The following is a 26,572-nucleotide window of genomic DNA, read 5'->3' as shown; positions in this document are numbered from 1 at the left end:
ATAACATTTATGATGATGATGATGATTATTATTATTAATAATAATAATGTTTTATTTCGAGCGCAGGGGTGTCAACGCGAGTGTTTTAGAAGAAGACAAGTCTCACACAAGGAGTCAAACTATTCAAAGTTGTGTAACTTAGTTCAATTACAGATAATTATAATCAGAAGAAGAAGAAGAAGAAGAAGAAGAAGAAGAAGATGATGATTATGAAAAACAGAAGAAAAAGAAGAAAAAGAAGAAAAAGAAAAAGAAGAAGATGACAAAGAAGAAAAAGAAAAGAGAAAAAGAAAAAGAAAAGAAGAAGATGAAGAAGAAAAAGAAAAGAAGAAAAAGAAGAAGAAAAGAAAATGAAGAAGAAAAAGAAATAAAGAAGAATAAGAAGAAAAGGGAAAAGAAGAAGATGAAGAAGAAGATGAAGAACAAAAAAGAAGAAAAAGAAGAAGAAAAAGAAGTAGAAAAAGAAGAAAAAAGAAGAAGAAAAGAAGAAGAAAAGAGGATGAAGAAGAAAAAGAAAAGAAGATGAAGAAAAAGAAAAGAAGAAAAAGAAGAAGAAAAGAAGATGAAGAAGAAGAAAAAGAAAAACAAAAAGAAGAAAAGAAGAAGATGAAGAAGAAGAAAAAGAAAAAGAAGAAGAAGATGAAGAAGAAAAAAGAAGAAGAAAAAGAAGAAAAGAAGTCGAAAAAAAGAAAAAAAGAAGAAAAGAGGATGAAGAAGAAAAAGAAAAAAGGAAGAAAAAGAAGAAGAAGAAGATGAAGAAGAAAAGAAATAAAGAAGAAAAAGAAGAAGAAAAAGGAAAAGAAGAAGAAAATAAGAAGATGAAGAAGAAAAAAGAAAAAGAAGAAGAAAAAAAAAAAAAAAGAAAAAAGAATAACTACATGCTGTCAAGATATTTTTGCCTATTTTTGACTTGAACTGAAAATAGATTAGCGGTGTGCTAAATGATTCCTTTCTGCTTTACAAACGTGGACGAGAAAATAAATGATGTGATTAAATGACATTCATTGTTGTGTTGAAATATGTGTCGTTTGTCTATTTACTTTTTACCCATTCGTAGGGTCATTAAGGTTCTCACCAAATGTCTCACTTTTCTATTTTCATAAACAGGTACACAAAAACTAGTCCCATCCTTATTTTGGCTCCCCCCCCCAATATGACAATTTGGTGACAGTAAGTAGACGAGCTAAGAGCAGGTCGAAGTCACGGCGCAGGTGGCGTCAAGCGACGATGTTGGATTTGATTGAAATGGAGGCAGACAGATTGTGCGCTCCGCTGATATGTAGGGAGAATGTGGTGGTATGACATTCTTAAACGGATCAAACCATCTGAATATGAGTAGAAATCAATTAATTCAATACATTTTGAATGACTATATTAGTACCATTTGAAATAATCAAAATGAGAGATTCTCCTGGTAGTTGAAATTTCATAATCTAATTGTTGATGAACATAAAGCGGAGCTGCTATGGATCACACAACAATAATAATAATACATTTCATTCATAAGCGCCTTGCAAAACCCTCAAGGTCACTTTACAGTCACAGGATAAGTTTTTCTATGGGTGAGCAGCGGCAGCCACACGCGCCAGCGTTCACTCAACCCGGAAGTAACTCGGATAGAATAGTAAGACAAATAGATAGAAAGCTAGCGAGCAAGCCAATAGATAGCTAATAGCTATCCAGCTCGATAGTTAGCCAGCCAGCCAGATAGCTATTGTACGGTATAACAGAAAAGACAAAGATAATTGACTTGAGCACAATATTTCTTACTAACATCTACATAAACTAAAGTCAAAAGACAACAAGAAGCTCCTTGCCGCTGTTCTTATTTTGAAATTTTTGTGCTTGACTGTTTGTCTCATTGAATAAACAGCCGAAAAGTGCATCTGCTCTCCTTGACCTCATGAGAGGGTATTACAGTAGCAAACAACGTCCATCATAAATCACAATCAGCTATCGTGGCCAATTAAACCAAAAATAACACAAGGAATGTGTCTGTATTTGTCAGTTTGTTGGCGCCACTCTTGAGCTACACCAAATAACATTCAAAAGTATCTAAATGAATTGTGTAACGTGGTGCTAATTTGCCAATATGTAAAAATTGGACACATTACTTGAATACGTTGATGAAATTCATTATTGTCGTATAAATTCTCATGTGTTCTCAGCTTCTACTAGAAAGTCAACATGTGCAGTTGGATATTTCGCGTACCAAATAATTGTCCAGAAGTTATATTATTACAAGGACCTGACATGTGTGACCTTTATCCAGTCAAGCAGGGGTGCTCACACTTTTTCAGCACGTACTTTTGAAATTACCAAATCAAGATGATCTATCCATTATATTTAGTGAGAAACATATTGAGGATTATACATACTTGTGGCGTCTTGAATGACGAAGCAGAATCACGCGTTTTCATTGTTATATATTTGACCGAGGGCTTCGAGTATCCACATTGAGAAGTGCGCATGCGCAGTTACCTGAGTTCGCTCTGATGACTGGCAGACGATATAAAAACAAATGTCCGTGAAATAAAAATCCTCCTCCCATTCCGTATGAACGGGATACTTTTTTCTTCTTACTTGGTTATCTCCCCTACTCATTTTATACCCTATCTTACTTTTAAGAGGAAAAAAACGAGCGAACATTTAGCATGTAACTAACGGCTAGCTTGTAAACTTTGCAACGCTAAGGGACGTTGTCTGATTGGTTGTCTGGTAAATCAATCAAGTCAAGGGATGGCTGATAGGCTGACGTCAAAAAACTCAACTTTATTTGTATAACGTTAGTTCATTACAATGCCACATTACCTTGTCATGTGATCTACCAAAAGTACCTTGGAGATCGCGATCGATGTATTAGCACAGGACAGTAGACATTATCATTATTATTATTATTATTATTATTATTATTATTATTATTATTATTATTATTATTATTATTAACAGCAATCAAGAGCAATTTCATAAGACACAAGGGCAGGTGTCAAATACAAATTTTAGATTTATACCAGTAAAGCAAATCTTTGTGTTTTGTTGAATGGGTTTGTTGTGGTTTTGGATGGGGGGAAAACATTCAAAAAAAATATTTTGTCTTCATTATTAATAAAACGGTGACGTATTTTCTCCACTAAATGCCCTCACCACATATTTTTCATACAGTTGTATACAGTCGTGACTAAATATACATTTATTTCTGATTAAAACGGTACCAAAGTGTCAATTTTATCGACTTTAAATATACATTACAAATACTTCACACTACATCTTTTTTGAGTATAAATTTTGACTGCAATTATAAACTGAGATGATCGATTTTCATCACTAATCCTGTTTGTTCTTATTTTGGCAGAAACTCTCGACCAAACTTGCTACATTTGGTCACTTTTGACAGACGTTCCACGCACGTCTTCTTCATTATCGCAAAGTGAACAATAGTCGTGCTATACTTAAACTGAAGGTGACTTTACATTTTTAGAACGACGTGACAAATAAAATAACTTTGACACCCCTCCTCGAGCACAATTAACTCGTTTTATTTATTTAAAATGGTTTAAGTTGGTTACTTAGCCATGACAAAATGCTTTCTTTTAATCAATGAAGTGTTTTTTAAATAGGGGTGTCGAGAACGTGCACAGAAGAACACGCACGTTTTCCACGCGGCGTCCATTTTGTTGCCAGTTGACCGTCAACCAGTACGACTTCGTTTATTTTAATCGACTGCCCTCCTACGAAACTTTAAAGTGAAGTTTATCTTCGGTGGAGACAAACTCGTGACGACCACCCGACCTCCCCCCGAACCTCTTATATGTGGAGGAACGAGAGGAGAAGACTTGCTTTGACCACCGTCTTTATTGTGCCCCAGTTCGTCAATTCGCGAGCGTCGTCATCACCGCTTTACGACACTGTCGCAACGTTGTAAAATGTAAAATGTAGCAGTGTGGCGTATGCTTCAGAACATTGTCGGGGCTTTTGAGCAATGATTTCGATGACGTTGCCGTAAAACAAGAGCACTTATCGCAGCTCACCTGTGCCTCTCGTTGGCCTCCTGGTCGTGATCTTCGGGTCTGGTATTTCCTTTTTATCTGCGTGACAAGACACACAAGACACCGTTTTTGACAAGTTTTTGCAAATGCGAGTGCGTGAGCGGCGTGTTTTGCCTATGACGTCACTCAATGTGAAGAGCTTTCTGTTTGTTTTACAAAAGTCCATTTTTTCCCCACGTGAGTGTCTTTCAAGGCAAAGTATTTCTGGAGGTCCACCGATGGGTTATTTGGGCGTATGGTTAAAACTTTTAGTGCCTTCATTGGAAATAAAAATGCCATCGTTGTCATATTCTCGCATTTATGTCACATGTCTTTTTTTAATACAATGCACTTGAAGTGATGACGTAGTGGTGTTTATGTCCATGTTTTTTTTTGTACCAACCAAAACTTTCTGTGCATGTTGTCAAATGTTATCGTCAATACAGGGGTTAAAATAAAAATAAAACTGAACGAAGTGGTGTTTTAACTCTGCTTTTGTGTTCACACACACTTCAGATTTGATGCACAAGCCCTTTGTATAAGCACACCGGCGGGGGGGGAGGTGGAAGTGAAATATAAATTAAAAAATAGTAGTCGCCCTCGTCATAATGAAATCATATTATGATCAATAAATGTTCTGCCTTTTGATCATGGGGAGTGACGTTTCTGATTTTTTTCTGTATTTTTTGTCATCATACGTCATTACTCCATTTTGTCTTCTTTTCCCCCCAAATATAATGTATTATAGTGTAACCCCCCACCCACTCCCAGGACCCCTGCATAATCTCGATTAATACCATAATTTTGAACATGAGGACTTTTATCCCCCGCCCTTCTTTTTTTTAAACTGTTCTGTGTGGGGGAACCTAATCGCACGCACTTTTTGTTTTGTTGATGATGACGCATGACGTCACTAAGCGACCAATCACGCAGCTCTTGTGACTTTTTGGGGGGGTTGACGTCTATGCGCGCCACGTGCGCGCGCGCGATCGTTTGGGACAGGAGATGTGAGTTCGCGTGCGCCTTTGTTTATGTTCGAAAGAGGCCATTTTAAGCTATTATCGCTCACTTTATATGTTGCACCTTTATTTTTTATTTGAATGGTAGTGGTCGTGGGGTGTGTGTATTTGTGGGGGGTTGAAGGTGGTGGGGGGCGCTTGGGGTGCGTTCACAACTATTCATAAAATACGATTGAGAGTTGGGTGGCCTTATTATCACCCTGGGCTTTTTTTTTTTGCTGTAGAAAAACATGTCAGAAGTCATAAGAAAATACATTTTAGAAAAATATGAAAGATAAAATGTATGGAGAAAGGTTGAATATTTTGATTTTTAAACGTAAATATAAGGTCAATTTGACCCGTAACATTTGCATGGGGCGGTGTAAATGGGGAGTGGGAGAAGGGAGGTCCGAACAAAGTTACTTTAAGGAATGAGCCTAGTGTGTGTTTTGGACTCACAAAAAGTCGATGTCATTTGTAAAACTAAAAAAAATATATATTTGCAGAGCCAAGCATGCAGGAGTTGGAGTAAAAGACAAGTGGGATGTCTTTAAAAAAAGTGTGAAGAGGGTGTAATTAAAGCCTACAATAAGATGACGAAAAAAGTATAAGATGGTAAATGAAAACAAGAGCATGAAGAATGAAAAAAAAACGACACAGGATATAACAAAAACAAAAAAAAACGGCGGGGGGGGGGGGGGAATTCCACGAGTGGTCTCGCGCGATGACATCCAGTCTCCCCCCGATGTGTCTTCGATGTCGGCGAGCGGCGATCGCGCCCCCCGCGAATGCTTTTTGGGGTAAGGGCTTCCCAGATGCATGACTTAGAACAGCAAGCCCAGACCGCAAAAAGATTCACGAAGAGCAATTTCTTTCTTTCTTCTTGGTTTTTTTCCCCTTCCTTCCTTCCTTTTCTCTCCTCGGGTTTGCTCCTCCGTTGACTTCTCCTGCCGCGAATCCCCTCCCCCCCAATCCCCCCACCTACACTCCACTCGAGTGTATCTCCAGCTCTTATCGCCATCACACACATAGACGCGCATTACGCTCATAAATGAAAATAGGAAGAAGATAAAACAGAAAGGGGGGTTTCCTTGTTTTTTTTTCTTCTCCTTCTCTAAACTATGCATGCATTTCCTTTTAGTTTCGCCTCCCTTCTCCCTGTTTAGTGTTCGAGGAGATGCTGCTGCTGCTGATGCTGCTGCTTGTCGCTCCGTGCGAGGAGGAAGCCAAGCTGTAGACTGCTGGCAATAAATAGACAGCGAAGGAAACGTGTGATTGGTTCGCGGGGCCAGCTCGTCATCAGCCAATCGGACGCTTCGTTCGCACAGGGACCCCCCTTTTCGAAATAAAATAAAATAAAATAAATAAAAATAGGGGCGGGGGGTGAGGAGGGGCGATGTGAAGGATGTGTGTGTTGGGGTCATCAATTTGTGATCGATATCGATGAGAGAGTATCGTGGGTATTTTTTGGGGCGTTTTTTAGCTTTTACAAATGTAAATTGAATTAAAACGGGAGGGGGCGAAGGAGGGGTCGATGGAGGAAGGCTTAACCAATCAAAATAATGCAAGGCAATGTGTCCATATAGCATCCAAACAAATGCTCGTGTTTGGGTGCTGTGTGTGTGTGTGTGGGGGGGGGGGGACACACTTACCTTGCTTGCCCCCCCCCCCCCAAAAAAAATATGTAAACTTTCCCTTAGTGACTTTATATCGGCTTTATTTTGGACATGCTTGGCTAAAATGATGGTTGGTGGTCTTTTTATTGACTAGCCAGTCAGTCACGATCCCCCCCCCCCTGCCCCCCCTGCCGTCTGGGGCTTCATGCACAGTGACTGCCTCTTTCATGACGCAACCAGCCAGCCAACGCTAACGCTCCCCACGTCACGACAGAGTTGGGATGAGATGCCCCCCTCCCCCCATTTTTACCCCCCACCCCACATCTTTCCACGTATCTTTCCCGCGCTTTATCTCATGTAGAATCATTTAAAAAAATAAAGCAAAAGCGGATATATGGAAGGAATAAAGGGGGTAACCACTCAAACTACCCCCCCCCTTTACACCATCGGCTTTCTCTCGTCATTCACTTGGCGCGCTCATTCACACTAAACGGATGGTGGGAAGCGACGCTCTTGCGCCCTCTGCTGGTCATTCAGACGCATTGAAAAAGAAGCTCACTAGCGCCACTTAGCGTGCGATCAGCACCACTGACGATGGACAGCTCCCGGGTCTTCCTTCTCCCAATGCGGATCTGTTTCCCCCCCCCACCCCCACCGCATTTCCATGCATGTATGTGTACCTCCTCTTGAAAAATAAGAAACCGGGGAACCCGCACCCCCAAACGCCCCCTTCGGATTTGTTTCTCTCACGCATACATTGAATACAGACAAAGGTAGGGGGTGGGGTGTCCTACAGCTTAGTTGAAGGGGGTTAGGGGGGGTGAAAGGGTGATTCCAAGCATGCAGGAAGTGTGCACGGTTGTCATTCCCGCACACGACAAACGAGACTGAGGTGAAAAAAAGGTGGGGGAAAAACAAAGCATGCACGTTCGATGTCACTCACCTGGTTGCGTTCGTGTACACCCCCCCCCTAAAAAAAACAACATATTTGATCAATATTTTTGATTTTTAAGCACTGAAGAATACATCTGCAAGTTTTCTTTTCAGCTGTATCACCTCACTGACACATCGCTCCTTCGTTTTTTTTTTTTTGTTTTGTTACATCGCTATTCGTGCAGCATGCAAAAAAAACGAGTCTATTTTTAGCAGAAAGGGGGGGGGGCATGTTCCGCGAAGCTTCATGCAAATGAGAAATGACCCCCCCCCCCATAAGTGTGAACGAACACTGTTGCACCAATGCAGCGATTTTTTTTTTTTTTTTTGGGGGGGGGGGTGATGTTGTCTCTCTACCAAGCAACTCCAAACATCCACCAAACCGATCATGATGACGATGATGAAGATGAAGAAGACACATTCTACCTGGCACGACGCTCCTCATCCACAAGTGGAAGTGCTGTTTTGCTCTTTTGTTTTTGAACAAAAATATTTAAAAAAAACCTCTCGCGTGTAGGCGAGTAAAAAAAATGTCAAGCTGCCTAGCTGACGGGACGAAGAAGCAAGCAACCACTCTGCAAGAAATAAATAAAAAGCAGTTTTTTTGAGTGGGGTGGCCAAGGGGGGGGGTGAAGGGCTGCGTCAGTTACTAGGCATTGACGTCACGTTCAGAATCTCTCACTTTTTTTTCTCGCCACACTCCCCTCTCCGCCCCGTGGAACCTGTTTAGAAATAGCTGCTTGCCTGTGTACGTGTTCGTGGGGGGTGGGGGGGGATACAAATATAAAATTAATATAAAAATATAAAAAATCACATGTGAATCTTGTGATGTTCAGCTCTGCTTGTAGATTTATAAATAATCAGAATAAATGTAAATAACTTAGCGTAGGCGCCATTTTTAACTCCAAAAAAAGCTACCAAATGGCAGCTAAACACGCAAAGTGGATGATTTTTTTTGTGTGTAGGGGGGGACGAGTGGAGTGGTTGAAAGTAACAAAGGATGGTGGCCGAGGGGGGGGCGGCGATACAGGGGGAGCAAAAGGGCTGCGCCCGTCGCATCAGTTGTTGCTATTTTTAGCCTTGCCTGTGGGCCAAGTGTACACGTCGAGTGCGCGCGGACGCGCACGCGCATATCATGAAAAATACACGTCAGTCTTACTTGCCTTTGATCCCCCCCCCACCCCCTCCGTCTCCATACCCCGAGGGACAACAAGAGCCAATGGGATAAGTGTGTGTGACGTCACCGTGGACACACGCAAGGGACAATTCGCAAGGGTGGGGGCGAGTGTAGGGAAGGAGAGGGAAAAAATGTCCTCAATCAAGCAGGGTACACGCTTATCAATGGGACTTACAGCCCAGAGGGAGCGAGAGATGCAGTGCTGAAAAGTGACCGCATGGTGGCGACAAAGTCGACAGAGAGAGATAAGCCCATAAATTCGATAGAAGAAGAAAACAATTGCAAACGTCACCGAGTACGTTAGGCTGGGAGAAACGATAAAATGAGGAATATAAAAAAATGTAATATATATTTTTATGAATAATAATAATAATTATTGAGATATTTTCGCTCTTATTAAGAAGAATATTGTCAAAACTCGAAATATGTAAACCACAAAACATCTTGAAAGAGGAAAATTCAAACATAGAAATGTAATGTTAAAAATGAACGTAAAATTATTGGACAAAAATCATTACGTAAAAATATTGCAAGAAAACTGAACATTTTTTCCATAAAAATATAAACTAAAAAAAAATCAATATTACATTAAAAATAAGAAAAAAATATGAAACAAAAATGATTCATACTTGAACCACACACACACACACACATACATACATACATACATACATACATATATATATATATATATATATGTGTGTGGTTCAAGTATGAATCATTTTTGTTTCATATTTTTTTCTTATTTTTAATGTAATATTGATTTTATCATTTAACTCATTCACTGCCATCCCGAACATATTTAGGAACTGAAAATATGATGTAGCGTTCCATTCCGAATTTTTTCGGTTTTGTTTTTTCTTCTTTGGGTGCCGATAAAGCACTAACCATGGCCTCTGACAATGTTTTTTCCCTTTCGCAGGGGGCAGCATTTCTCTTTTTTCCATGTTAGTGCTTGCAGGTTTCCAGCTTCCGCTGTTGTTAAAGTGCTATATAAACCAATATGTATGTATTGTATTTGGGACAGCCACCCATTTCAAGAACCTATAACTCCATAATTTAGGAATTAACTATTTTTTTCAGATGAAAGAAGAGAGTCTAAGATTTCTTACGTTGCATGGAATGTTTATGTAGTTCTAAAACTCAATATTCTGTGGATCCTTGAATTCGAGTGACAATGACAAAAACCCTGGCACTGGAATGGACACATTTTTGCACATGCCTGGCAGTGAATGAGTTAACCTCTTTTAAAGAGAGATTAAATGTTATTTTTTAAGGTGTAATAGTCTACATAATACAGTCATGTATCTTTTTTTATATAGAAAACAAGATATTCAAAAATTACATGAACGAGAATTGTTACATAACAACATGGTTGGAGAGGATGCTGTTTTGGGACATTGTAAAATAAAAAAAAAAATGTAATTCATGGATGAAAAAAAAGTTAATTTCCCCCTTCCATTAACTTACATTACAAAACAATCAAGTGGAAGAATGGAAGGATGGTGAAGCCCCCCCCCCGCCCCCCAACGCTTTCCTCAATATCATCCTGCTACTGTTACGACTTTCTTACTTGACTGCTGACTTATTTTGCAACGCTTATCTACCGATCGATTTCAAACATGAGTGGTTGACATTTTTCCTGAAAGCAAAGCGCTGAGATGCAATAAAGTTATGTTAAACAGACAAATGGTGGCAGCGCGGCGTAAACAAACGTATTCCAATATGTTTTATTATTATTATTATTTTTTACCGAACCTGCCTTGTGTGCTTCCTGCTTGTTGCTGAGCGGCGCGGCGGAAGATCCCCCGGCATGTGAACAGCACTCCTACGCATCACTGCAGCCTCATACGTCCTGGCTTTCCCCTTCATTCTTTTCTCTCTCTCTCTCTCTGTCTTTCTCTCTTGTGGAGTGTCTGCAAAATCACACAAAGACCCCCACCACCCCTCAAAATGAAAAAAAAAACCCTCCACCAAGATGGATCGACACATTCACCTAAATTCACTCGGCAACTACGTCAAGTTTGTGCTGATATTACCCGGATGGAAGATTGAAGAGGGAGGGAGGGATGGGGGATTCATGCCCACCGAATGTCCTCAAAAGAAAAAAAGATACACACACACACACACACACACACACACACACATGCAGGTTAAATTTACTGGACTACAAATGGAAGTACTTACCCTTAAAACTGTGTAGTGTTTTTTTTTTGGGCGGGGGAAAGAGGGCGGGGGGGAGAAAGAATAGTAGAACTAGGAAGTGGGGGCGGGGGAGGGGAGGGGGATACGGGTGCAGGAATCAGGCCAATTCGATGCTGAAGCGTCCTCTCCTATGGATCAGACTCAAATGCTTGCGGGTATTGCCATTCAGGGAGATAAAAATATGGGGGGGTGGTGGTGTGAGGGGTGTAGGGTGTGTGTGTCATGTTAGAGGTATAGAAAAGGGTGTATGATAGAGAAGAGTGGTTGTGGGAGGAGTTGGGGGGGGGGGGTGGAGCTACATATGTGAGCCAGCGCGCCAAAGCAGAGAACAGGAGGTATAGGGAGAGTCGGGGAGGGGGTGGGGGGTATTCGGGGAGAAGCACGATTCACCTCAGTGTGTATGTGCCGGTCGGTGTGCATGTGCTTCCTAAACCGCTTCAAGGGATACAATAAATTGCTAAAAAGGGGGAGATTTTCATGGAAACCCTCCATCCAGAGGATGGGCGTCACTGGTAAGTTGTACCCAGGAACGAGGCACCGCGGCTGGGATGGAGCAAAAAAATACATTAAAAAAATGAGCGTATTTTCTGGAATATAAGGCACACCTTCAATGAATGACATACAGTGATATCTCAGCTTACGAACTTAATTGGTTCCCCGAAAGTGTGTGTAAGGCGAAAAGTTCGTCTACCAAACATTTATTTCCCATAAGAAATCATTAAAAATGAGAATAATCCATTTCCAGGTCCCCATAAAACATATTTTTCTACTAAATAAGCTTTAAAGCTACACAAAATATACATTATTTTATGTATAATAAATGTGCTATTATATTGTAATTAAAGAAAGAAACTGTACAGTGTAATAAAGTCGTTTTATTTACCTTTGTGATGGTCGTTGATGTAGTTGCCTCTTGATGATATCCAAGTGAAATTGACGTGCTTTCTCGACAATAATACCCTCACTCACAATGTCCCCTGCTTGCTACTTTTCGTTCATCCAAATGAACAGACGTTTTTCAACCTCTTCTATTGTCTGAGACCGTTGCTTAGACTGTCAGGGTTTGCGAGGTGGTGATGATTGTGGATCCCAAATAAGCAGGCAGGAGGGAGCAGCAGGTTGTATTTGACAAATTGTATAAAAATAAAGTTAGCAGGAACAAAATCTAAAACATCAAAGTCATCCGAACAGAAAAGTACAAAGTATCAAAGAAAACCATGAGTAAAATATGCCACGATGAAACAAACCTGACAGGGTGAAACAAACACATACAGTACAAGACAATGACCCGACACGGAATGGTCGTGCCGGGAGTCCTTTTAACTGCCACTGATTGGAATGAACAACACCTGTGCAGCTGCAGGCGGGGCCGACAGCGGTATTCATTGGTCGCCACCCAGAACGTGACAGTCTGCCACTGATTGGAATGACCAACACCTGTGGAGGTGCAGGCGGGGCCGACAGTGCCACCCGTTGGTCGCCAACCAGATCGTGACATAGAGAACACAGAAACACCGTTAGCCACAAGTAGCAATGGTCAACTTAGCATACTGGTACTGGGACGCTAAGTCACACAAACCCACACCTCGTTCGTGTTTTTCAATTATCCCCTTCTTCCGCTCGACCCTAATTTTCTTTTGGCTTAACACTAGCGTGTGGTGGGGTCTTTTCCGGTCCCATAAGAGCAAAAGTACTCCACTCAATAGCAAACCACATCTGCACTCAAAGGGGGGGTGGAAAACTAGTCCGCCAGCCACACATTTCACATTCGGCTGGTCAACCGAGTGGGTTGGTGTTCATCCGCCAAAAACTAGTCCGCCAGCCACCTTGGCGCCGTGTGGTTCGGTTCGTCCGCCGAAAACTAGTTTGTATGGCAAGATTATATTCTCGCGAATTTAATGTTCGGAAGGCGAAAAGTTCATGAGCTAAAGCGTTCGTGAGCCGAGGTATCACAGTATTCCAAAACATTTTCCATGCATAAGGCGCACCACATTATAAGGAGGCACCTTTAATAAATGACATATTTGAAAACGTTTTCCATACATAAGGCGCACCGCATTATGAGGCACATGGTCAGGTTTTGATTTTTTTTTTCTTTTAGGTGTGCAGAAAATACGGTCATTGTCTTTCTCTCCAGCTGTCACTCCGTGAGTCTCTCTCTCTCTTTTTTTCTCTCTCTCTAGCAACGTGTTATTGACCTGCATTGACGTCATTGCGTCATTAGGTATCCCTTAGAAACACTGACTTTCAAAAATAGTATCAAATTAATTCAGCTCACAAGCAGAGCAAGAGAGAGAGAGAGAGAGAGAGAGAGAGAGAGAGAGAGAGAGAGAGAGAGAGAGAGAGAGAGAGAGAGAGAGAGAGAGAGAGAGAGACACACACACACAGACAGAAAGAAGGGAGGGAGCGTTTCAGGTCGGGGTGTTTTGGGGTGATGTTATATCGCCCCAAACAGAACCACCGTCACCATCTGACACACATACAAAGTGACACACACATATGCAAGAGATTTCACATTGGGATGCAAACAGATGGCACTACAATTATCGTTGAGGTCAAAAATGTCAGAATGAAAACGTTTCTCTCTCTCTCTTTCTCTCTGATTCTAAAAATATCTTCCGGCCTTCAAACCCAACCACATTCAACCCCCATTTAACCTTTAGGTGACGGGGAAGGGGAACACATTGAGGACCCCCTGATATTGGGGCATGATTATAAATACTGTATGTCATGACTGAACATTCTTGCCTCATTCACTGTCATTCGCAAATGTATTCTAAAATTGAAAATATAGACATAGAACGGCATTCCAAAAATGTGTTTTTTTCATGCTTGGGTGCCGATAAAGCACTGGTCGTGGCCTCTGGTAATTGTTTTCTTTTTCACAAAGGGGCAGCATTTCCATTTTTTCCCATGTTAGCGATTTGTTCCCGCTTCAGCTGTTGTTAAAGCGCTATACTTTGAACAGCCGCCCTCATTTCAAGCTCAGATAACTCCAGACGCATAGAATTTAGGAATTAACTATTTTTTTTCTGATGAAACAAGAGAGTCTATGGTTTCTTCCGCTGCATTAAATGTTTATATAGTGCTAAAATTCAATATTCTATGGGTCATGGAATTCGAGTGACATTGACAAAAACCCTGGCACTGGAGTGGACACATTTTTGCACATGTCTGGCAGTGAATGAGTTAACCTCTTTCAAAGAGAGCTTAAATGCATATTCTTAAAGTGAGTACTGTATACTAAGGTGTATACTATATACACATAATGTGCAGGATATATATATATATATATATATATATATATATATATATATATATATATATATATATATATATATATATATATATATATATATATATATATATATATATATATATATATGAAATTTAAAGGACAAGCGACACATTCGGACAAGTTGCGTCCATAATTTGAAAATGACTTCAAATGACTTCTAATGAGCGCATTTTACAAAGGATCCACGGCATATAGCTCTATTTTACGTTTTAAGACTCGAGCTGAATATTCAGAAAGTCTTGTTTTCGAGTTCATGACGATTCCCTACGTGATGTCACGTGTCTACGTTTTAAGACTCGCACGGAATATTGAGGAAGTCTTGTTTTCGAGTTCATGACGACACACAATGCATTTTGGGTACTTTTTTTTCGTCTGAAAACACAGTATTGATCGCGAAATTAGAAGGAAAACTACCTAAATAACGTGATAGTGAATCGTCGTGTGTTGCAGCCAATTGCGGTAACACGCATCAAGAAGTTGGAAGTTGACACAGACAGCGGACAAATCAGCCCATTTCCAATGGAGCTTGGGCGCCATCTTGTGCATTTTCTGGGGCACTACATTGGAGTCCAGGCGGCTCGAATTGATACAGAAGGACTTCTTTAATCGATTGCAAACATGTATGCTTTCCTCTTCAGAACTATTTGAATCATATTCATAACTGGATGAGTAACAAGAAAGCATCTTCTCCGAATCTGAACTCTTTTAAGCCATTGTTTGATTCTGGAGCACGGCAGTTTATGACGGAGTATCCTGGCGTGATGTCACGAACAAGGGGGCGGGACTTTCTGAATCTGCCTAGTTCCGAGCTCATTTTGTGGCAGTTTTTTTATTGGTGTTTTGCATTTGACTAAAAATATCAGCCTGCGTGTTTTAAGTATTTTAGATGCTATACAACGTTTTTCTGATGTCAGTTAGGAAACCAAAAAATTATGTCGGTTGTCCTCTAAACTTGGCAGTAGATGGCAAACATTACATCTCTTTGCATTTGTTATCACGGTGATTCCGTACGGGAGGGAAATGCCAACGTGTTCAAAGTCACTGAACTTTAGGCCACTGACACTTGAACACACAATGTACATATCCATGTGTGTTCGAAACAGAATCTGCGTCGCAGCAATGAGCAGAAAAGGAAATGTTACAATGATAAGGAGAATATTACTCAATGGGATGACACCAACCGCTTTTTACCGGAACAATGCGACCCACCACCATGAGTGGGAAGCCACTAGCAGATGGGAAGAGACATTAGAAGAAATTAAAAGTGTGTGTGTTGTACGTGTGTGTGTGTACGCGTGTTTCCATGTGCCTTAGTCACGCCCAGCATCTCGCCGTATGTCGTCAGCCTTGGCAGCCACGCCTGAGCGCTGCGTGACTTTCTCCAGTGACGTCGTTTTGTCGCGCATGAACAACCACCCCCCACCACTTCTTTCCCGGTGAGGGCTCTCCTCCATCTTGTCTTTTTTTTTAGGGCTTACATGATGATTGGGCGGTGGTTCTTTTTGGGGGGGCGTTATGCAACAATCGAGAAAGCAGATTGCTGTGCTAGTTTTCATGCAAAATTAAATAAAAATGCTGAACTCCGATGTGGAAAGTGGTTAAATCGAGAATGTGCTCCATGATTGGCGGGAAGATGAACAAAAAGACACATTTTTCATCACGTGTCTGGCAGTGAATGAGTTAAATGTTTCAGAATTAAAAAAAAAAAAAAAAAAAAGTAAGAATAAGTTTCCATTTCTCAAATTAAGGTATTAAAATGAAGTTCAACTAAATAAACACATTCTGGTTCAAATTGGGTTACATTTGTGAGGCTCACAATTGGGCATGTTTCTCATCGCCGACATAACACATAACTGTACGAGGACCACCTTACAAGCTTACATGCTGACAAAAATGAAATTGACGATGATATTTGTCAATGGCAAGAAATGGTTGGATTACAGATGACAAAGATTTAAAAAAAACAAAAACATTTTATTTCACCATTCGGTGGAAACTGTTAAATTTCATGTACTTTGTAGTCATCAATGTGATGACATAATAATAAATAATAATAATAATAATAATAATAATAATCATAATCATAATCATAATCATAATAATAATAATAATAATAATAATAATAATAATAATAATAATAATTATTATTATTATTATTATAATCTATATCTATTTTTGCCTAATTTTTTTCTCCTCACTCCACTTACAGGTATATATATATATATATATATACGCACACCATTTGGTGAAAACTGTCTTAAATTTCATGTACTTTGTGGTCGTCAAAGTGATGATATAATAATAATAATAATAATAATAATAATAATAATAATAATAATAATAATAATAATAATAATAAATGAAAAGAATACATAATTGAAAATAATAATTAAAAATAATAATTGAAGAAATAATAATAATAATAATAATAATAATAATAATAATAATAATAATAATAATAATAATAATAATCGAACTAACTCAGGGGTCGGGAACCTTTTTAACTAAGAGAGCCATAAAAGTAAAATATTTAGAAATGTTTTTCAGTGAGAGCCCCACGCACGCGCGCACACACACACACGCGCGGCCACTTTTCAACATAATATCAGAATGTATTATTTAAAATAACTTTGTGATAGTACTCACTGTTAACATGAATGGTTTTCCGTTCCTCGTGATTGGTCAAAATCCAGGAAAACGATCGTAATGAAATTCAATTTGCCGGTCCAGCAGGCGAAGTTCCTGCTAGCTAGCCTGCACACGGCTAATAAGCTTCCACACTTGCTATTTGCAATCTACTTCTCGCAGAAGTATGTCGATGTTAACGTTAACATGGGGCTTGTTAAAATGTCACTGACATTCGACTGTTTCATCGATGGTATTGTTTCATTTTTCACAAATTAGAATCAGAACATTTTCTCTCCTCAAAGGCTAATGCTCCGGTGCATTCAAGCTGAAGTGCACTCGTTGGGCTCATTTAAAGGGCCGTTTACCTGTTTCAACACGACGGCCGGTATCATCCAATCAAAATGCCGCTTACGGCCAACCTAGGTGAGTGTCATCCAATCAAAATGGCGCTTTCCGCCAACTGCAGCCCCAACGGGAAATGAACGGCTAAATTTGTTCAGATTTTTTTTTCTCACTCTTGAATTTGTACAAATTCTCATTCAACTATATATATATATATATATATATATATATATATATATATATATATATATATATATATATATATATATATATATATATATATATATATATATAATGTTTCGATGTTTTTATATATTGAGACAAAGCAATGTGACAAAGAAAAAATGGATCGGGTTCACATTCGACAGGCATTTGTTCTGTAGTAAGGCAGCTTTCCTTTCCTTTTTTTCTATTTTTTCCCCCTTTTACGCACAGATATCCCCAAGCTCCGAGCAGGCGGGAAACAATGAGTATTCCACTCCTCATATGTCCACTGAGACCCACCTTCCATTGCTTAACACACATCCATAAATGGAACCCCCCTGCATTCATTCATTTCTCTACCGGCAAAATGTCGTGAATGGGTGAGCCCGCAATTGATGAATGAAGGAGTGAGTGAATGAAGAAGGCAGCCAGCCAGCCAGCCCTCCTTTCCTCTCTGTCTCAATGAGGCTCGTCCTCCGATTTCTTCTTCTTCGACTCGGCTTCATCACACGAGGAAAGCAAACACACACATGAGCGTGAAGGGGGAGGTTGCATTTGTGACAAAGGCGACCTCTGCAGATGCGTTATTGTGTGCAGCAGAGCTCCCAACTAAGCATGTGATGCCAAGGATTCTGCGCGCGCGCGTGTGAGTGCGCACACGCTCAATCTAAAAATAGCACCACTATAGTTCTGCTCTTCCACTGACATCATTTAGGCAGGAGATGGAAAAATAAATACTGGAGAGAGGGAGAATGAGAGATCTAAGGAAGGGAGCGTAATTCCCGCTAAAAAGGCTCAAAGATTATTTTTTATTTTGTTGTAATTTTAGACTTTTTGCCATTAAGTGTGAAATATTCAGCAGGCTGCGTTCATTAACACGAAGCAAAAAATAAGCTACGGGTATAATTTGAAATATGTGTTATTTAGGGAATGGAACCATGCTTGACTGTAAAGAGTCAAAATCAGAAAATGTAATGCTGATTATAATGACTTTGCAACAAAAATGAATGTTATTAAAAAAAAGCAAATGGGGAATCTGAAGACCAAGACAAATAATATCTCAAATAAGCGCGACATCCACAAATAACAGGTTCACAAAAGTCTATGAACGCCTTCAAACTGTGAATGTGTGAATACAAAAAAAGTGTTTTCAGAGTAATGTACAACTTGGCATCTTTGTAACCCCAAATTATACATGTATATATAATAATAATTATTATTATTGTCATCACATTGACTACCACAAAGAACACGAATTTATATATATATATATATATATATATATAAAATAGATGGTTTGAAAGGGGAGTAAAAGAAGCTATTTTCATAAAACATCAAAACCCTTCACTAAATAGCTATGGTGGGGTGATATTCGATTTAAATCGTTCCTACAACAGACTTCTTAGGCAACATAGACTTAGTTATTCTGATGAGGTGATACCAGATAAAATGTGGCAATCAGGCCAGTCGTAGACCCCATACTCAGGCAGGACAATATAAGTAATCAGTCAGGACAATAGAAGTAATCAGTGTAGCTGCAGGGAGTAGTCCTTTGCTCCCCCCCCCCAACCTGAGAGCAGGGACCAATTATAGCTGAGTCTGGCACCGCCAAGTCTGGACAGTAGGGATATATATATAGGGCCAAAACTACCAGCAAAAGATTTTAGTTTGCTGATGAAGCCTTTTGGATAAGAAGCGAAACCTTCAAAGTAGTACAGATGACGACTGAAGAAACCTTCTCATCGATGGACCACTCCTGTACGACTGAGAGCTTTCACAGACATACATGATTATTATTATTATTATTATTATTATTATTATGTCATCACATTGACTACCACAAAGTACATGAAATGTATATATAAAGAAAAAATATATATAAATATATATATTATTTTAGAAGCTAAATTTCTGTTAGCTTTTTAGCTAACGGCTTCTTCTACGTGTTTGGTTAAGAATGACATTCAGAATAGTGGAAGAGGATTCTACTATTTGCATTTTAGAATGTGGGATCATTTTCTTTTTCAGCAAATGAAAAAAAAACGACTTTTCTAAAAAGGGCAAAATGTGAGAGATTTCGGTACTCCTTGGTTTGCAAACAACATTGAATGTGGAAAATAAATCCTGCTGACATTTTTTTTTTCAAATGTTCCCTTCTTTTTTATAGCTAACAGCCTACTTCATGCTACGTTGTAGTCCCGATCGCCATTTGCACTGCTCCATTGATTATCGGAGTGAATGAACGATCTTGAGAAAGTGTTAGTGGTGGGAAAGGAAGACTTGGAAGGTCTATTTTTATCATGGCTTTCCTCTTGGAAATTTGAGCTCAGGATTAAAAAAAAAACAAACAAACTCTGGGTTGAATCTCCATTGAAAATGCTTGTGCAGCAAAGCGTGCATTTATTTGAATGAAGGAGACTTTAAACATGCTCCCCACCCGCCCCAACCGAAGTGTGTTATGTAATGGTGCATGTGAATGTTTGTAGCGAGGCAGAAGGAGAAAGAGAAGGAGGAGGAGTGTCACTCCTTCATTTTGCCTCCCCCCCCCCACGAACCAATTTCCCGAAACTCCTCCCCCAAAAATTATTTACAATGAAATGAACTCCATTCAAATCTCATAACTGCTGCCTCGACTGTTTCACAACAAAATAAAATGAAATTAAAAAGACATTTATCGCATTAAAATGAATCGATCTAAAAGCACTTTACAAAATCTCTCGATATAAAAAATAGGTTTCCCAACAGTAAATCAATATGTTTTGTATTGCTAATAACATAAAATATTACATTTTAACTCATTCACTGCCATTCACGAATTTAGCATTTTATTAGCTAGCGAGCTAGCTTTCTATCTATTTGAGTTACATTCGGGTTGAGTGAACGATGGTGCGTGTGGCTGCCGCTGCTCACCCACAGAAAAATGCATCCTGTGACTGTAAAGTGATCTTGAGAGTTTTGAAAGGCGCTTAGAAATTAAATGGATTATTATTATTATTATTATTATTATTATTATTATTATTATTATTATTCAGGAATTGAAAATATGATAGAGAGCACCATTCCCAAATTTGTTCGGGTGTTGGTTTTTCCATGCTTGAGGGCCGATAAAGCGCTGGCCATGGCCTCTGGCAATGTTTTTTCTTTTCCACAAGGGGGCAGCGTTTCCCTTTTTTCCATGTTAGTGCTTTGTTCCAGCTTCAGCTGTTGTTAAAGCGCTATATAAACCAATAATAATAAAAAAAAGAAGAAGAAGAAGAAGAAGAAGAATAAGAAGGAGAAGAAGAAGAAGAAGAAGAAGAAGAAGAAGAAGAAGAACAGTAACAACAATAAGAATAATACATTTCATTTATAAGCGCCTTTCAAAACTCTCAAGGACAGTTTACAGTCACTGGATATTTTTTCTGTGGGTGAGCAGCGGCAGCCACACGCGCCAGCGTTCACTCAACCCGGAAATAGCAAAGTAAAAAAAATACACCCAAAAAAATAATAACAAATAATATATAAACACAAAGACACAGAGAGTCATTCATTCTTCAGCACTTTCTGTAGCCTCTCTGTGACATGAAGAGTTCTAGATGAAAGAGGAGAGGATCAAAGCATCCTTTTCAGCAGTGGATCAGGAACGTTATGGTGGAATGTGCACGTCTACTACAAGCTACAATGTTCCTGGTAGTACTTACTTATGTATTGCAATATGTATATGATTACAATATTTATGTATTGCATTGTATTTTGGACAGCTGCCCTCATTTCAAGCTCCTATATCTCCAGACCAATTTAACTTAGGAATTAACTTTTTTTCTGATGAAAGAAGAGAGTCCAAGGTTTCTTACACTGCATTGCATGTTCATGTAGTTCTGAAAACTCAATATTCTGTGGGTCCTGGAATTTGAGTGACAATGACAAAAACCCTGGCACTGGAGGTGGACACATTTTTGCACTTCGTCTGGCAGTGAATGAGTTAAGAATGAATTCCGGGGTTTAAATAAATATTAGAAAAATATTTGATACAAGGGAATAGCTAAATCCAATGCACACTGTAACATGGTGCCATTATTTTGATTATTGCTGCGTAAATGGCGGCTTTGTCTTGAAATGTATTTGAGATGATCAACAGCGAAACGTGTGTACGTGGGTCGACATGTATACACACATATACATACGTATACACACGTGAGGCCCAGCGAGTGCTCCCCCGCTCAAGTTTACATGTTAACAGTCACTGGCTGCTATATTTAGCGCTGCTTCGCCGCACTGTTACTATTCCCAGCATTGCGCATGAGGGGGCGGGTGGCTTTTAATGCAGATCTATCCATATCTAAATACATTCATGGTTTTTTGAATTTTTGGGTTGACTATGAATACTACACTCAAAAACAATCCTCACAAAAATTGTCCGGAAGTCTTCAAATGGTGATGGGTATAATAGAATTGCAATACAGTGAGACCTCAACTTACAAACACCTTATCTTACAAACTTTTCGTCTTACAAACGTCACATTTCTGAAAATTAAACCTTAGAATAAGCACTATTTTCATAATACACACCCACCACGGCTGGCGGAGTGATCTTCGGCGGAAGCACACGACCGAACAGCACCAGAGGTTAAGTTACCAACAGTCCTTATGGAAGGTGACTCTCCTTCCATAAGCCATCAACGACCATCAAAAAGGTAAATAAAACTTTATTTTATAGCAGTTTATTTCTTTAATTACAGTCCTTATGGAATGTGACTCTTTCCAAACAGCAATTCCCTTTGACCTTCGACCTCCAACGCAATTCCATCAAGCCATCAATGACCATCACAAATGTAAATAAAGTGACTTTATGATACAATGCAGTGTATTTCTTTTATTATAATACAATAGCACATTTATTATACATAGACTAAGGTATGTTGTGTGTAGTTTTAAGGCTTATTTAGTTGAAAAAGTATATTTTATGGAAACCCGGGAACAGATTATTCCTATTTTAATGGTTTCCTATGGGAATTTTTTTTTTTAGATACACACTTTTCGCCTTCGACACTCTGTCTGGGAACCACTTAAGTTCGTAAGTTGAGGTCTCACTGTACTATCACAGCATTTTGGAGTAAAATATCAAGCCATTATCTCCATTCTCAAACACTGTTGGTGTGTCCGTTGAATGCGGCACAGGCCCACCATGCTCAAGTGTTGGTCAAATGTCTCAAATGGAAATTACAGTGATACCTGAGCTCACGAACTTAATCGGTTCCCAGAAAGTGTGTGTAAGGTGAAAGGTTTGTCTGCCAAACGTTTATTTCCCATAAGAAACCATTAAAATAAGAATAATCCGTTCCCAGGTCCCCATAAAACATAATTTTCTATGAAATAAGTTTTAAAACTACACAAAATATACGTTAATTTATGTATAATACATGCGCTATTGTATTGTAAATAAAGAAATAAACTGTACCATTTCTGGGGTCATTTTGAAGTAGGTTTGGGACATTTTAAGTCATTTTTATTGGTGTTTTGCATTCGACTAAAAATATCAACCTGCGTGTTTTGGGTATTTTAGATGCTATAAAACGTTTTTCCGATGTCAGTTAGGAAACAAAAAAAATGGTGTCGGTTGTCCCTTCAACATACTTTTATCTCAGCCTTACACTTAAATTCCATACAAAATATAGCACTGAAGTAACTTATGAACAAATTCACCTTACGAACGACCGTTCGACATGTATCCCGTTCGTAAATTGGGGAGCATCTGTACACATTTGCAGATAGTGTTTCAGGACCAAGGAGAGTTCCACAGAATTTCTCATAATGAGCCCTTTCTTGACCGTCGAGAAAAATACAATGACGTTAAAAAGGATGTCATAACTTTAGTTTAAAGGGAAGGGGGGGGGATCACTGCAGTATAAATATGGCGCCCGCTCTCTGCGATGCCAAACGGAAGAAGAAAAAAGTGCATTGCTGACGCAATTGATTCTTTTTATAGCCTCTTTACAGGACTCCAACAGACGTGCTCCAATGTCCGCTTTGAGATGGGTGAATATGGAAGCAAGGCCAATTCGGGTTTGGCACATTGTGCGTTTGGGTGCGTATTTGCCCTTTTTGTGGGACACTGACTCAAGAATCAGCGGTTCAACTCAAAATGATTGAATACCCCGCCCCTCACCAATTTATTTGATATTTCCATTAATAGATTTTACATACATGAAATAGAAGCCATTACATTCTTCTCATTTTATTTTAATTAAAAACTATTTTATGAGTGTTTTTTAATCAAATTGCATTGAGCTATGCAAAGGTGAACTTGTGTACAAATATCACATTTGTATTATAGTTTAACCTAATTAACTCATTCACTCCCAGACGATGTGCAAAAGTTCGTCCACTCTCGTGCCAGGGTTTTTGTTACTCGAATTCCAGGACCCACAGAATATTGCGTTATAATAATAATAATAATAATAATAATACATTTCATTTATAAGCGCCTCTCAAAACTCTCAAGGACACTTTACAGTCGCAGGATATTTTTTCTGCGGGTGAGCAGCGGTAGCCACACGCGCCAGCATTCACTCAACCCGGAAGTAACATAAAGTAAAAAAAAAAAACTAATCGGTTTCTAGGTTGCCCAGTCTTTATTCTTTCCATGACTACGTAAACATTCAATGCAATGTAAGAAACCTTAGATTCTCTTCTTTCATCAGAAAAAGAGTTAATTGCTAAGTTATATGTGTCTGGAGTTATATGAGCTTGAAATGAGGGCGTCTGTCCATAATACAATGCAATACATAAATATTGGTTTAAATAGCGCTATAACAACAGCTGAAGCTGGAACAGAGCGCTAACATGAAAAAAAAGGAAATGCTTGTGGAAAAGAAAAAAACAGAGGAGGCCATGGCCATGGCTTTATCGGCACCCAAGCATGAAAAATAAATCCCGAACTATTTCGGGAATGGCGCTTTGTGTCATATTTTTTGCTCCCGAATAAATTTGTGAATGGCAGTGAATGAGTTAATCAATTGAACGTATTCAAATAAGGAGAACATTTTGTATTTTTATTTTTTTTGCTTTACACAAGACGATCAACATTATGCAGAGTTTGCATAAGGGACATTTTATACTTATTTGAGGAGAGAAATTACTTATTTACACTGGTTTGGTTTGAGTGGTTGCCATGGTGGCACAATATGACATCAGCAGGCACGAAAAGGCGAGTAGTGAAGTTACCTATCCATTGGAGGATTTTTTATTTTGCTCAATTTTCCATTCGAGCAGAATATCTGAATGTCTTCAGCTGTAAATTATATGATGGATCTGACATCCGAGATTATTGATGTATTTATTTATTTTTGGTTCGACATACCATAGTATGAAGAGAAAAGCATGGAAAAAGAACACCTTGGATCCAAAGCATACAACATCACCTGTTGAAGGCAGTATTGAGATTGTTGCTAGCTTCTAAATATTTATGAAGAATGGATAACGGGTATAAAGTACGATGAAAATGGGAAGAGGAAGATAAAAAAATACTGGAAAGGAGTCAAACAGCTTGTGATCCAAAGCATACCATGCACATCAAACGTCAAATACAATACAACAACTATGGACCCCAATAATTTCGGTTCCTTATCTGCACACACCTCTCCTCCGACTTCACCACTGCATGATTATTTTCAACTGCAGTGTTTGCGTGCGTGTGTGTGTGTGTGTGTGCGTGTCTACGTGTGTGTGTGTGCTTTGGGAAATACCTGGTCACGATTAACCAGAGAAGGTTCTTTTCCCACGGTTGTTTACCACCGCCTGCTGGCCAAAGGGGAGAATTTTGAGGAGGACCTTGAACGCACCACAGAAACAATAGACGGTCAGCGAGCTTATTGCGACGACAAATTCCCCCCCTAAAAAAACATTGTTTAAAATACTCACTGACCATTTCATTCTAAAATAACCTAGTGAATGCAAATTCAAGGAATTAAGATTACGTTGTTCAATGTTGAATAATAAAATAATGTTTTACCGATGTACATCGTTTTTTTTTGCCACCATGATCGCAACATACGTTTAGTGGATTTTCATATAATCCAACAACAATTATGATCCACTTTTTTTTACATTTGAGAAGAAATGCAACCATTGCAGAAATAAGTAAAATGTGTGACATTTTCTGCCTGCTTTAAATCGGTGTGTGTTTGGTGTTTTCTCTGCATTCAAGACAAAAAGAATGAAGCTTGAAACGTTGAACGGGTCTAAAAATAGAACAGGTTGTTGCTCTGGCAGCAGGAGGGGAAAACCCTGGTCTGCATCGCCCCCTACAGGGAACAGCCTGTCACAACATCTACAAAAAGATAGATTCTCCATCAATAATCCAGAGGGGGGAGGGGGGGATACATTTTGAATCCAAATGAGTGGTTGTCAAAATTGGATGTTTGTCTCCTTAGAAAATGTAGTTGGATCATAACTATTGTTTCAATGCATTAACCGCAATGTTTTTAGGAGCAAAGACGCCCCCCCAGCCCGATCAATTCATGTAGTCAAACCTCGGTTTTCGAACGCCTCGGTTCTCATCCTATTCGGTTTTCAAACAAAAATGTCATATTTTTTATGCCCCGGTATACAACCAAAATTTGGTTGTCAACCAAACTGAGTGCATCTGAATGCATCACTCGACTACCCTGTGCTTCTTCCTTATACGTCATGTCTTCCTCATTGTCTTATTGTGACCGACGCATTAATATTGTTTTATTTTTGCGAAAATGCTGACATATTTGGTTAAGATCTCCTGAATTTGCCCAAAGACAAATGGGATAGGTGCCAACACGCCCCGTGGTAGAAAGATAGAGATTTTTATGTACAGATGTTAATGTTGATGTTAAAAATTGATGAAAATAAGTTTGTTTTTATAGAATTTTACACATGACCACTCTATTATTAACTTTTTATCCGGTTTATGCAATGAAATAGTTAAAAAGTTGTTTTCTAGACTTTGAACGGATTAAGATTTTTTACATTGATTTTAATGGAAAGTGCTGTTTCGGTTTTCGAACCGGTTTCTGAAACGAATTATGGTCGAAAACCGAGGTATCACTGTATATTTGGATCGCTGATCGCCTTTTCGAGCCTGTCAACCTACACAGTGATTGAGAAATAATTTCAGATTGTAAATTACAGTGAAG

General features: G+C 39.1%; 1 protein-coding gene across 7 annotated transcripts in view; it reads right to left on the bottom strand.

Annotated features, from left to right (window-relative positions):
* Window positions 1–25,236, bottom strand: part of LOC148897624 (uncharacterized) — a 35,178-nt gene extending 9,942 nt beyond the window's left edge. Inside the window, exons 1-4 of one of the 7 annotated variants that reach the window (XR_016114959.1) lie at window positions 10,508–10,761; window positions 7,999–8,147; window positions 7,583–7,609; window positions 4,029–4,085 (exon numbers count right to left, since the gene is read on the bottom strand). Coding sequence is in view for 4 of the 7 variants with exons in the window: in XM_088996274.1 (XP_088852400.1) it covers window positions 4,029–4,085; window positions 7,583–7,609; window positions 10,508–10,741 (318 nt within the window). In the remaining 3 variants the exon portion in view is untranslated. Of the gene's footprint in view, window positions 1–4,028; window positions 4,086–7,582; window positions 7,610–7,998; window positions 8,148–10,507; window positions 10,762–10,788; window positions 10,861–16,898; window positions 16,971–25,150 lie in introns of those variants that run through there. The other 6 variants (XR_016114960.1, XM_088996277.1, XM_088996278.1 and 3 more) reach the window with 6 other exon arrangements.
* Window positions 25,237–26,572: the final 1,336 nt, after the last annotated feature.

This window comes from Hippocampus bargibanti, linkage group LG05 (genome assembly GCF_051943395.1).
Source record: "Hippocampus bargibanti isolate YZ-2025 linkage group LG05, ASM5194339v1, whole genome shotgun sequence".
In the NCBI taxonomy this organism is placed as follows: Eukaryota; Metazoa; Chordata; class Actinopteri; order Syngnathiformes; family Syngnathidae; genus Hippocampus; species Hippocampus bargibanti.
This window is presented reverse-complemented; position numbering and strand designations above follow the sequence as displayed.